This window comes from Camponotus floridanus, unplaced genomic scaffold (genome assembly GCF_003227725.1).
Source record: "Camponotus floridanus strain SB8 unplaced genomic scaffold, Cflo_v7.5 scaffold36, whole genome shotgun sequence".
Classification (NCBI taxonomy): Eukaryota; Metazoa; Arthropoda; class Insecta; order Hymenoptera; family Formicidae; genus Camponotus; species Camponotus floridanus.
Genome location: NW_020229503.1, coordinates 1,324,969 through 1,338,983, shown reverse-complemented (window position 1 = coordinate 1,338,983; position 14,015 = coordinate 1,324,969). Strand labels below are relative to the sequence as shown.

General features: G+C 31.2%; 1 protein-coding gene and 1 long non-coding RNA gene across 2 annotated transcripts; one reads left to right on the top strand and one right to left on the bottom strand.

The window, feature by feature from the left end:
• Positions 1-9,101: 9,101 nt before the first annotated feature.
• LOC105248163 lies at positions 9,102-10,147 on the bottom strand. Its single transcript, XR_003123144.1, has 3 exons — positions 9,944-10,147; positions 9,771-9,847; positions 9,102-9,368 (listed from the first exon to the last, which is right to left on the bottom strand). It is a non-coding gene; the product is annotated as an uncharacterized LOC105248163 (long non-coding RNA).
• Positions 10,148-11,602: 1,455 nt separating this feature from the next.
• LOC105248164 (PAXIP1-associated glutamate-rich protein 1) lies at positions 11,603-13,661 on the top strand. The gene is made up of 3 exons (XM_011252803.3): positions 11,603-11,968; positions 12,905-13,065; positions 13,140-13,661. Exons 1-3 carry the CDS (start codon positions 11,894-11,896, stop codon positions 13,366-13,368), a joined length of 465 nt encoding a protein of 154 aa, XP_011251105.1. The 5' UTR covers positions 11,603-11,893; the 3' UTR covers positions 13,369-13,661.
• The last annotated feature ends 354 nt before the right edge of the window (positions 13,662-14,015 follow it).

Sequence of the window (14,015 nt, the reverse complement as noted above, 5' to 3'; positions counted from 1 at the left end):
ATATTGGCTAAATATAATTATAAGTTTTAATTAATATATTGGCATTTAATTAATTAATTTATATATTGATTTATTTAGATGTTTTATTACTTATCAGTCTATTTTTTGTTTATTCATTTTTTGTTTAGTCATTTAATTTTTTATTAATTGTAAATAGAAAAGCAAAAATAAATTTTCAGCACTAGCCAGATGCGAACCGTGACGTCTTACAAAACATTATTTCAAGACTCTAGTTGCTGAACCATGACAATTTAACATTAATGACAGCTAAAATATTATATTATGAGAAGATTCTCTACTTTTAACTGCTTATAACTGCTTAGTTTTCAAAGCTCATTTAGAAAAATGGCTTTGCATATATTGGTTAGATAATACTTTCTGTCATTATTGTAAGTTTTATCGAAATTTTATCGGAAAGCAGCGCGTAGTGTCCCCTTGTAAGTAATTAAATAAGTGAATAAAAAAATAACAAAAACCTCTGACTTATTGTTGCAATGATTGCGACAAAAAATAAGGAAAACGCATCGCGAATCCTGTTCCCTTTCATTTATACTTATACACAATATGTATAATTTATCAAGCAGCTCGAAGTGTAATGTATAATTCCATTCTTTTTTGGAATTAATAAAGGAATGAGTAAAATATACATTCGCAAACCTAAATGATATATTAATTTGTTTTCTTTATTATATGTCCGATATTATATGTCCGATATTAATCAATTTTTCGAACGTTTGTATTGTTTGTACAAATAATTTGCATCATTTTTCGAGTTGTGCGCGTTAATAGAAAATATTTACAGATCTAACGGATTTTCTTTGGCATCATATTGCCTTTTTATTTGATAACCCAAGTAGTAAGCATATGTCATTTTTATGTCGAAAATTGGTCATTGCTTTGATGAGCAATGATATTACATAAATAAATAATGCCTAATTTAAAATATCGTTTTTGTAATATCGTTATAACTTTTTATAACGTTTTAATGACATGCAAAAACGTCACAATATTATGATTAAGTCACTTTTATAGATAAATTTTTTATAATATAATTAAAAATATAAAAACGTCATTAGTTGTTACAAAACATTAACATAAATAACTTATATGTATAAGGAAATGTGTTGGTTAATTTTCTTTATGTATACATATACTTACAAATCAATCAAATTTCTTATTTCTCTGTGTATGCACTATGCAAATTTGTCTGAATATACTCTTAATCAGAAATGTTATAATATAGTGATAATGCAATCATTGCGAGTGTTAAGTTGATCGCACCTTAAATCAATCATGTTGATTGTTCTCTATTGGTAAATTCGATTGAATCATATCAAAGTGTATTTTCATATGACTCGTATATGCTTCGTATTGCGCAGTATGTAAGTTACTGCATGATTATCTTTTTATATTTAAATATGCGTACTAAAAAGTTTATGGTTGTGAATTCAAACTTATTAATTTTCAAACTCTAAAATAAATTTTGATAAAGATTTGATTACTATTTAACCAATAAATGACGAAATCGAAGAACTAACTTAATCGAACGAATTCTGCGAAATATTCATGACATTATTCATTTTGTAATTATAAATGGCAATGTAATTATATTTACATTATCATTGCTTAGTTTTTTTATTATATGTATATTTATTATACCCAACGATGATATAGAAATAACGACAATAAAAGGTCATTAAAGTCGATAAAGTAGACTTGATAAAATGTTTTAATGATCCTAGGATTTTTTGTGTTATTTGCTAAGTCCTCAGAAGGCAAAACTAATTTTCAACATTTTAACTAATTTTCAACTAATTTACAACTTATTATTAAATTATTAATTATTTGATAATTTTATTTTCTAGTTATAACATTTGTTGGAATTAAATTTGCTAATAATAATAAAAATGCTATATTATGGATATAGTTCATAAATCCTGGCTGTTAAAACTAAAAAGATCAAGTTTGGTAGTCTTTTTACAAAACAGTTAACAAAATAAATAATGCTTTGATACAAACCGGACTGGATAAGGACTGGATAAGGAAATATGGGAATTGTACAATAAGCTGAATAGTCTTTTGAATATGTTTTTTCATTGGAAAAATACTGTAAAAAGTTTAAAAATTTGAAATTTTTATTTTACACATACAAGGTAAGTCTGATAAAAAATTCATTACAAAATTTCATTTCTAAATTCATTACATCTGATGGTGACTTTGACTTTGACCTAGAGGTCGAATTTAGTGATCATTTAAAGATCAATTTAATTTTTTTTAATGGAACCCCCTATTTTTTATTACATATTCTTGTAGCTCATCTCCAGTTTAGTAATTGTTGCAAAGAAAACACATAATTGATTCGAAGAAAAAATATGTAATTTGCAATTAACAATTACATATTTTTTTCTTAAAAACTGTGTGTTTTCTTTACATCAATAGATTTTTCTCATAATTTTGTACATAAAATTATTAAGGTAAGATAATAAAAAAATGAATATTTTACTAGATATTTTATGGTTTATGTAAAATTGAAAAATTATTTCAAGCCTCATAATTCGGAAACTCAATGAAAAAATACTTATTATAGTGTACTTATTATAGTGTTTTAGAAAGTTCTTGAGCCAAGCTATAAGAATATGTAAAAGTATGTAGAGTGTCCTATTTAAAAAGTTGGAGGTGATCTTCACGTGACCTTCAGGGACTCTTCAAGATCAATCTAATGGCACCATCTTATGTCCCCCTTCAAGCCCTTACAACTTTTGTCTGAAACATTTTTGTCTTAAGCTCATGAATTTTGAGATATTTCAGTTGCGTAGATAAAATGGCCAACTGTTAAGCTGAGCGGATGCGTTTACGAATCGTTTTCGTGTTTTTTGTTATAATCCGTTGTTGTGCTCCGCAATAAAGTTTCACGTTGTTCTTAAAAGTGTTTAGTTATTTCACGCGTCCTGCGAGTGCCCGAACGTAGTATGCGCACTTCGATATATCTCGAAGTCTTCGTCCCGCGGACGCAACATTTAAGGTTTGTTCGCGTCGCATGCCCCAACATACTCCTACTCACTCCAATACGCTCCAATACGTTCGCGTCACCGCAACTAATATGGCGACTAGGTATTCGCGTCGCGATAGAACTCTAAGGCCGGGTCTACAATAGATAATTTAAGCCCTAAGCCTTAAGAAATTGTCCAATCACAGTCGAGTATTCTCTTCATACTTGACTGTGATTGGTCAATTTCTTAAGGCTTAGGGGTTAAATTACCTATTGTAGATCGGGACTAAGGAGCAATTAGGGGATGTTTACGACAATTAATCGGATCTCTGATCGGACTGAGCAGTGGTACTCAGCGATAGACTTCCTAAATTTCCCTAGACTAATCCGGATCAATGATGTGTCTCTGAAGTAATCGAATTAGATTAACAGTCATCGAAAGAAATTGTGGTCGAGCTGATCGAAAAAATTGTGAAAAACATCATAAGAAATTATAGAAGATACTTTATTATTCTTTTAATTAATATATCTTTATTTATCAATTATATATTAATAAACAAATGTATTTTACTGGAATAAGATGTTTTCTATAAAATAAGAATAAGTTGTTAATCTAATTAGATTACTTCAGAGACACATCATTGATCCGGATTAGTCTAGGGAAATTTAGAAAGTCTATCGCTAAATACCACTGTTCAGTTTGATCAAAGATCCGATTAATTGTCGTAAACACCCAGGAGTATGCTCCATGTGCCTCACCTTCGATGGTGATGCAGTTGGGACAAATGTGCGCGCATGCGTAATATATAAAATATGAATTGATGGATAAATTCTTTAAACGAAAATGCATAACAAATTCTCTATCTGTATATATTGACACTGTATGTTCAACATAGTCGGTTATGCATGTTCTAGGTATTCGTCGGACGAAACCTTTATTTCAATAATTGCGTTAACAGTAACATCTGCAAATATAAATTATATAAAAATTATATAAAATTCAATAAAAATGCACAAACTAAAAAAAAGGCGAATTTAAAATAAAACCAATCATTAGAAATGATATTAACACAAGATTAGAACGCTACATCTTCTTAATACTCATTTTCTATTTCGTCATTGTTTTCATTTTCAAAATTATTAATAGCCAAGGGTAATAGATTTTGTTCTACAAATACATCATTAATATTATCAATTATAATATTATTAATTATAATATTAAAATCAGTAAAAGCATCAAGATATTATCAGTAATGTGCGATTGGTTGGAAGCAAAAAAAGAAGGGAAAGTGCCTCAAATCCGTTCGTGTCACCAAACGTTAGTGCACATGAACTCATCTGCTCTAACCGCCATCTTACTTGTGTTACCAAGTGCTCTCTGGAGTACATTCGAGCATTCGACGCGAACAAACCTCATAAGACATATCAATAAGGTTTCGACCAATCGCGTTCCTCAATTCGGTTACGGACGGCCAAATTGAGCAACGCGATTGGTCAAAATCAGTGAACTCTATACTATACTGGAATGTGCACTGCCTTTGTTAACGCCCGGGACATCGAAAGGACAGGTTGCTTTGAAACGATTTCTGTCTCCGTCTAGTAAATTTTGATTGGTCGATCATTTTATATGATCTTCGTTACAAACATCAGTCTTAACATCAGTGTCTCTATCATAGACGTATATAACTAGACTGCGCATGCTGTGCTAGCCATTGAAGCAAACATTTAAAAAGAGAAAGCAATATCGGGGGATCTCTGTCTCACTCTAAATCACACCGTGGAGGGGGAAGTGAACTCTTTTCCCCTCAAGACTTCAACTCTTATTCTGCTTCCCCCACTTTTCTTACTATGCGAGAGAGAAAGAGATCCTCCGAGCCATTTTCTATCTCACTTAATTGCTTCAACGGCCAGCATAGCATGCGCAGTCTATGTATATATGTCTATGGTCTCTATTTAGTTTACCATACATGTACACTCCGCGACAACGATTCGTTCCGTGGTCCTTCTCGCGGAGCAAGGGGAGCGTAGCCTCTAACCAATCAGTCACTGTCACGCTGCCAGCTGATTGGTCACTTCTACGCTCCCCTTGCCCCGCGAGAAAGGGGCCGCGGAACGAATCGTTGTAGCGCAGTGTACACTGCGCTACAACGATTCGTTCCGTGGTCCCTCTCGCGAGGCAAGGGGAGCATAGCTTCTAACCAATCAGCTATTGCCACGCTGCCAGCTGATTGGTCACTTCTACGCTCCCTTTGCCCCGCGAGAGAGGGGCCGCGGAACGAATCGTTGTACGCACATGTATACCTCTTTCAATACTAATCATCATTCAACTCAATACTATGCACTGAACATAGCCAATGTTTTCAGCTCGAAGAGTACGACGATAGAAAAGGACAGGTATTGTTCCACTTTTCCCTCTCGCTCGTCCCGTTTTCTCCTACGGCAGTGCACATTCCAGTATAGTATATATAGAGCACTAAATATACAGGTATTCTATACTCCGCCATTTTTAATCCATTCCCCCTCCTTGTTTTTCGTGTCACTTGCCTCGTCGCTAAGTTGAGATTATAGTAGATAGGTTAGTGAGATTATATAGTGAGATTATAGTAGTGCGGTTTCTAATTTGCTCAAATTTCCGAGACGAAAAAAGGATATTGTTCGTTCTTGGATGAATGGCACTCGGAATTATCCGAGTGCCATTCATATATATCTTTATTAACTTGACCATAACGGCCACATGTCACACCTCGGTGACCGCTCGACCAAGAATCTGAAAAAAAGGATAGAAAGAAAATATGAATATTTTCTTTTTTCTATTCATATATACGATATGGTATAAAACGAAAAATCAGCAATACTAAAAAATGCCTTGCTGCGTTGCGGTGAATTGTGCGAACAGAACAGAAAAAGGCTATCGAATGTTCAAATTTCCTGCGGATGATGTTCGTCGACGGCAATGGATAAATAATCTCCGCAGAGAATCTTGGTTACCAAGTAACTCGTCTTATCTTTGCGAAGTAAGTTTCTCTCTCTTAAATTTTCAATTTACGCAGCTTTTTTGTTTGTTTAGAATCACGGATCGTTTTTTAATGTAGTTTAGATTTGTCGCCGTTAGAAATTACATAAATGAATAACTGTAGCCAATAGGGACATTCACTTTATAAGCAATTTTCTTATTTCAGAAACACTTTGAAGAATCACAGTTCGAGACTCATCGAGCGGATAATTGGGCAAAATTAAAACCAAATGCTGTGCCGACACTCTTCGATGCCGACCCTAATAATACACCTGTTTTAACTGAACTTGAAATAAATGATTTAATTGCAGAATCAAATGCAGAAACAAATGAACCTGCTGAGAAAAACGTAAGTTTCTGTGAAGTTTCTATGTTACAATAAAATAGGAGCAATGATATATTTATTTTTTATTTATTTTTTCATTTATTATTACATTTGCATGACCACTCTTGTACAAATTGTATAAGTGAACAACGTAATAAACAATGTTAACATAAAACAGCTTGAAATTGAAACCTTTGCCCATCAACTTAAATATAAACTTAAATATAATATATCTCTCGCTCAAATTATATAATAATAATATGTAAATAATATTTTGACATCAAAGTGAACATTTTTATACTTACATGTTTATTATTATTTTACAGATTGATGAGTACACTAAAATTAAACGTGAAAATGAACATTTGCGAGCGCAGTTGAAAGCTGCATTATCCAAAGAATGCACAGAAAATGAGCACAAAATGTTGCATAAACAGCTAGATGATTTAAAGGCTATGCTGAAAAAATTTTTAAATGATGATCAAATGAGGAAGCTGCAACTAGGGCATTTACTTTGGTCAAAGGAAGGAATTATTAAAGCTCTCAAATTAAGGTTCGCTCTGTCCATCAAAGGTTATAATTATCTTCGTAGCACTGGTTATCCACTGCCTGCTTACAGTACTATTATGCGACGAGTGCAAGATTTTAAAGTAGATTTTGGAATATTTGACGATGTTTTACAGCTTCTTAAATTCAAAATAAAAATGATGGATTCTACCGATAGATATTGTTTGTTATCATATGATGAAATGGTAATTTCTGAACAAGTCGATTATGATAAAAGCAGTGGTAAATTCATAGGTTTTAATAGTTTAGGAGACGTTAGCAATGTAGTTGGCACAAAATTATTTTTAGTTTTACTTCGAGGAGTAAAAAACTCATGGAAACAAGTCATTGCATGTCATGTGATGCCAAAAGAATCAATAGATGTACAAGCTTTGAAAGAATTTATTCTTCAATGTATTTCATCTGTTGAAGATTGCGGTTTTCACATTCTTGCATTATCTTCAGATTTAGATAATAGAAACAGAAGTCTGTGGACCTCTTTAGGGATTAATATTTATAAATTTGGGCCTCTTGTGAATTCTTTCATGTTTCACGAACATGAAATATTCGCCATTCCAGACGTTTGCCACATTTTAAAAAATTTGAAATCCGCAGTTTTGAAACAGAAAATATATCTTCCTGATGCATTCGTGGAATATGAAGGGCTTCCGACAAACATAGTCGATGGTACATACATTAAATCGTTGTGGTATGATGAAGTAAATAATGGCAAAGAAGTCCGAAGATTATATCATTTACGTAGAGAAGATATTGATCCTACTCAATTTGATAAAATGCATGTTGGCGCAATCCGTTTTTTTTCTCCGAAAACAGCTAGCGCATTAGAAATTGCAGTTAAGGAAAAGTCATTGCCGGAAGATGCGTTAACTACTGCTAATTTTATTCGACTAATATATAAATGGTTTTCTCTTGTATCTTCACAAGTACGACAGGCCTCAATTACTTTGAGAAACTGCGATGAAAAATATATTTTCCTCCATAGATTTATAGATACATGCCGTGAAACTGTTTTTGAGAAACACTGGAAGCCTTTAAATTATGCGTTGGTATTGTCAACGTTATCTTTTTGCGACATCGTAGAATTTTTATTTAAGAATGCATTTGATTTCGTATTAGGGCATCGTTTTACGCAGGATGCGACGGAAAACATTTTTTCGCAAATAAGAAACAAAGAAGGGAAAATGCCAACTGCGCTACAATGTTTGCGTTCTATAAAAAGCATTAGTGTGTCACAATTCGTATCCAGTGTTGCACGTTCGAATTATTGTGATGACTCAGACAACTTTTTACTCGATGTTTGTAAAGCTAAAAAGATATTAAATTCTAAAAAAAAGTCTTCGACATTTACTGCGGCTGTCGAGACAAACATTTTCGACGAAATCCAAATAAGTACATTTTCCTTTGATGAATTCAGCAACACTGTATCTGATTATGACGCAAAAAATTTATTTCATTTAGCCGGTTGTGCTACAAATGCGATTATGAAACACATTTGTGAACATTGTATAGCATTTGTATTGCGCAAGAATTTATCCGACAATGATTTTACTCGAAAAGCGAAACAGTATACCAGTGCATTAAACTACGGTGGCCTAAAAGAGCCGTGTTTAGAAACGTTTCATCTAATATTACATTGCGATTATATGTTCAAAATTTACAAAGAGCATATCTTGATGTACGGAAGCTTCACTTTGATAGAACGTCTGGTAAAATACGTCAATATTGTTTTTCCAAATTGTTGTGATGTGAAAACAAAAATTGTGAAACATTTTTTTAATGTTCGGTGTTATTGTACCAAGAATTTTTCAGAAAATAGTAGAAAACGGAAAAATGTTTACCGCGAGTTTGAAACGGTCAAAAGCTTAAGAACAAATTAAAATGTTTTCTGATCATAAAATAAAAAATTATTATGTTTTAAAATATTAATATGAATTTTTTTTAATATAAAAAATTTTTCAAAGCCGCTTAAAAAGTGTATTATTTTCAGTTTACTTACATAATGTTTACATGTATTTTTATATAATATTTTATATAATATATATTTTTAAAGCTGTTCGTTAAAATGTTAAAAACATTGTACATAAATAATAGATAAATAAAGAAATGTTTGATACATTACAATATATTCGATTTATTACATACGTTTCCTAAAATTCTGATCATAGTAAATACTTTGAGGAAATAATTTTCGCAATCTATTACAAAAACTTGATACAGAAACCTAGTATTATTCCAAATGTCAAATATATACAATCAATACAATATAAATGTACGAAACACCAAAAATATTGCACATCAATGAATTATTTTACATTATATTTCTGCAGGTATTCGACAACTGCTGGGCAATGAGAATACTGTTTTATTATTATGTGTAGTCTCTCCAACTGTTGTTTCAGAGATTGATTTTCTGCCATCATCAACAAAATGCTCTCTTCTGAAACTGGTTCAACAATATCTTCATCTTTATAGCTCTGAAATGAATTAAAGTATACACGTTTATACTACATATTTATATCATATTTATATCAGAAGATTAAATATAAACACAAAATCGAAAGATTGACAATAATATAAAGTGCAAACTACATTAATTAATTTTATTAATCTAAATTAAATTTGCAATTTTACATGACAAATCGATTGCTTTGCATTTATTATATTTCAATATGTAGTAGTTATTAGATATTCCAGTTTAACGATGTTAAGGGACATTGAAAACTCAAAAATTGTTACATCGCATGACATCAATTTCCTATTTTATGGCTCGTTTGATAGAAAGTAGTAAGCGAAGTAATAATATAAAATTAAATACTTAATGAATTGCAGCATTTAATGTAAATGATTATAAACAGTTCAGGCAAAAAGATGATTACCTTGTTGTTCTTTCCAGGAAGCAACATATTTTTGTTGCTACGATTAGTGCTTCGTTTTGACATTTTAAAAAACCTTGCTGTAAAACAAATATGTAACTTGTAAATAAACGTCACTACATTTTATTTGCAGATAAATATTTTCAATTTTTTCTTCAAACTAATATATTTTGTACTTTATCTAGGTATAACTGTTAAACACTCCAACACTTCCCACGTTCTGCACTAGTTTACAATAGATATTAAGATGATTTTTTTAGAATGCAGAGAGCAAAAACGCAACAACGAAGTTTAGTATTCTATAACCTTTTTAGCTCCGTGACGCGACGAAGCGCGGAGCCCAGATGGCAAGGAGGAATGGGTGGGGGGATGGATTAAAAATGGCGGAGTATAGAATACTCATATATTTAGTGCCTTAGTATATAGTGCGTTCGAAAATATGTTTGGTTGGTGTTGGGAAAAAAGATAAAGTTGGCAGTATTAAAAACTCCCAGTGCTGCGTTTCTTTTCTCCCACTGGGATCACTAGGATTTAAAAAATTTGCTACTTGAGATATTAAGGCCCAGTTCCACAATCCAGTTAATCCGAGTTTAAGTAGTAAATGGACCAATCAGGACCCAGTTTAACGTATTAAACTCCGATTAACTCGAGTTGTGAAACCGGGCCTAAAAAAGATAAATAAGTAGTTAAATATATTTTATAATAATATATTTAATAACATCACATATATTATTATTAATACGAACGTGTGTTTTTGTATTAATAATAATTATAATAAAGTGACATAATTTACCTAAAATGTGATTTAAATTCAATATTTGTATATCTGGTAACATTTTCCAAATAATCTGTTATTTTTGATACTATTTTCCTTTCACCTCTGTTGTTATTACCTCTATTTTCGAATAAAATATTTTGTAATTTTTCATTATTATCATCACTATCTGAAGAAAAACTACTCGAAAATTAAAAAATGATATTTTCGAGTAAAATATATTGTTCCATAATAATAATTAGTGTAATTGCAACACTTTCATATATTGTACACTGCGCGACAACGATTCGTTCCATGGCCCCTCTCTCGCGGGGCAAGGAGAGCGTAGAAGTGACCAATCAGCTGGCAGCGTGGCAATGGCTGATTGGTTAGAGGCTATGCTTCCCTTGCCTCGCGAGAAGGACCACGGAACGAATCGTTGTCGCGCAGTGTACATACGGTACAATACAATCCTAATAATCCCAGTGGGAGAAACGAAATGCAGCACTGGGAGTTTTCAATACTGCCAACTTTATCTTTTTTCCCAACACCGACCAAATATATTTTCGAACGCACTAATAGAGTTCATTAGTCGACATCTTACTGTTATGTCTTATGGAAAGTGTGTGCTATAGCCTTAAGAAAATGCGTAATATCTCTGATTGGTTACGCAAAACGCTTTACGCGGAAAATATTAGTCCATGGGATCGCACCCTTAGGGCCTATCCAGACAAACTTGCATAGGTGCATATGCATAACATAAGACCATATGGACCAATGAGCATCGAGCATTAAATCGCTATATTGACTTACATAACATAATACTCGATGCTCATTGGTCCATATGGTCTTATGTTATGCATATGCACTTATGCAAGTTTGTCTGGATAGACCCTAAGCTCAAGAAATTGACTAATCACAGTCAAGTATTAAGAAAATACACACTTTCCATAAGACATTTGGCCGTCCGTGATCAAATTGAGCAACGCGATTGGTCGAAACCTTACTGTTATGCTTGAAAAGTGTGCTTAAGAATGGATTCCGAATATCAGTCGTAGTCTATATATTTTATATGCTATGTCAGCTGTCAATCATATAGAATGCTAAGGCGAAAATTGTATTTTCAACAATATATACATTGATAGCCAATGTAATTTGATCCTTATTCATTACTAAGTTATCGTGGACCAAAAATCTGAAGAAGAAGAAAAAAAGTATTTTCGATATGTAGAAAAGATATAAAGAGAGAGAGAGAGGGAGAGAGGTCTTTGCAAGAAACAAATTTGTGAATAAATTGGGAATAACCAATTATATTCTAAATGAAACATAGTGAAAATATCTTTTTGAGTAGTCATTTAACACGAATTATTTAATGAAAATGGAATGCAATGAGGAAGACTGGTCTGTTGAATGTTCTGATGATGAAAAATATGAAATGGATGCGAAGGTAGCAATTGAAAAGTTATCGCTATTTGTTATCTTAATAACTTATAATTAATAAAATTCTCAATGTAATTCTTAAATATAAAAAGATTTTTGTGTTTTATTACAATTTTCATTTAGCGCTTATGGACAAATTTTATTGTGTTAAAATATAATTTAATAACTGTGAATATAGTCTTTGAAAAAATTGATACATTTGTTCCAGCTTGGTATATGAACTTGAAGAGTTCCTCTAAAAATAGGTTCTCTGGTTCTTAATGTTTAAATATTTATGAATAACATTCTGTATGATTGCAACATCTAGAAATTATGGTTCTTCTAAGAGGTTTCCTCAGTGATCCAAATAAATATGGATCTAGATTCTATACAAGATAATCTATAAAGGTCTAATCAAATGATTATAGAAATTTTTAAGTTTCATGTACAAAATAAGGGTCTGGTTTATGGAAAAATCCACAAGAAAAAGATTTTTTCTAAAGAAAAACTTTTATGAATTTTTTTACAATAATACCACACCTTACTTTGTCAAACCTAAAGATTTTTTTTTCTTTAGGAAGCGATTCAGATTTCTTTTTTCAAATTGTTTCCCTGACATATGTATGATGCGATTGTACAGAATCTTGCAAAAATTTAAATATCAAGAATCAGATTTTTATTGAAGAAATATCCTCGTAATAACTCGTGTCAAAGTGAAACAAGTATAATCTTCTTAAAGATATTGAAAAGTAGCCAATAGCTTCTATTTTAATACAATAATTTCAATTTATGCATAAGTTGCAAATAATTATAATAGTTATAATGAAAAAAGTTTATTATTAAAAATTTATTATTAAAAGTTTATTAATCCTAGTATGTTTGATCATGTACCTTTATGTTATATTGTAAATATCTAAGTTTGCATTATTTTTATAAACAATCTTGTTCTTTTTAATTTATATAGCATGAATGGAATATAAAGGCTGAGGACATAGTTTCATTGATTGAAGGTTTGGAAGCTAATAATCATGTTTTAGAACTTGAATGGAAGTGTCCTGGTAGACGAGGACCTTCCCCTGTTCCCTCAAACAATCGGCAACAAGAACATGGATCTCAAGAATATAAGTAAGTTTTTAATACAAAATTTTGATTATCTTAATTGAGTTTTTTATATTGACAATATTCTTTTATTTTTATAGAACCGAAGAGAAGTCCGACTTCGACTTTATGGATGAAATGTCATCGCCAAGACTACCCGTTCGTAGAGTTGGTGAAAGTACTCCAAAAGGTAGCGCCAAGAAGAAAACTGCTAGTTTCAATGGAGTCTTATCGACAATGTTGAGGCACCGTAGACTGGAGCAACAAGAAATCAATTCCAGTCCGAAAAAAAGTGAATCTCCTGGGTTAAAATCGCATTCTTCCACTTAAAAACACAAAGTTTTTGTCAGTTTTTATAGTGAAGTGATTCATGTGTGGCAAGTCAAAAACTGCTTAATTGCACAAAATTGTAATATTGAAATAAGATTGCTACAAAGACAGATATTATTCTATGTACATAAAAAATATTTTTTATACGTTAAAAAATGAAATATTACATCTACTTGAGGATGTTGTTAATTTATTCCTCAGAGGATATGCATATAAACTTTTTTTTTCTATATCTACTATAAAAATTATGATATATTCTATATCATACAAATCGTTTCTATAAAGATAAGAGGATAAATAAATATTCATTGGTGTGTTTATAATATTTTTTTCTCGTTACTATAAGTATAATGTATAAATTTTATGCACCTGTTGTATATCTGCAAAATTTGATGTGTGTACAAAAATAAAACACGTGTATATATATTTACAAATAGTATATTTTTTTAGTTTTGTAGAAATTTCTTTTTAGTATTTTATTTATACATACATAATTTTTTTTCGTATGATGTATATATAAAAAAAGAGGAGTGTTTACAACTAAAAGAAATCTTTTAGTTGTAAACACTCCTCTTTTATATACATATATATATATACATATATATATATATATATATATATATATATATATATATATATATATACAG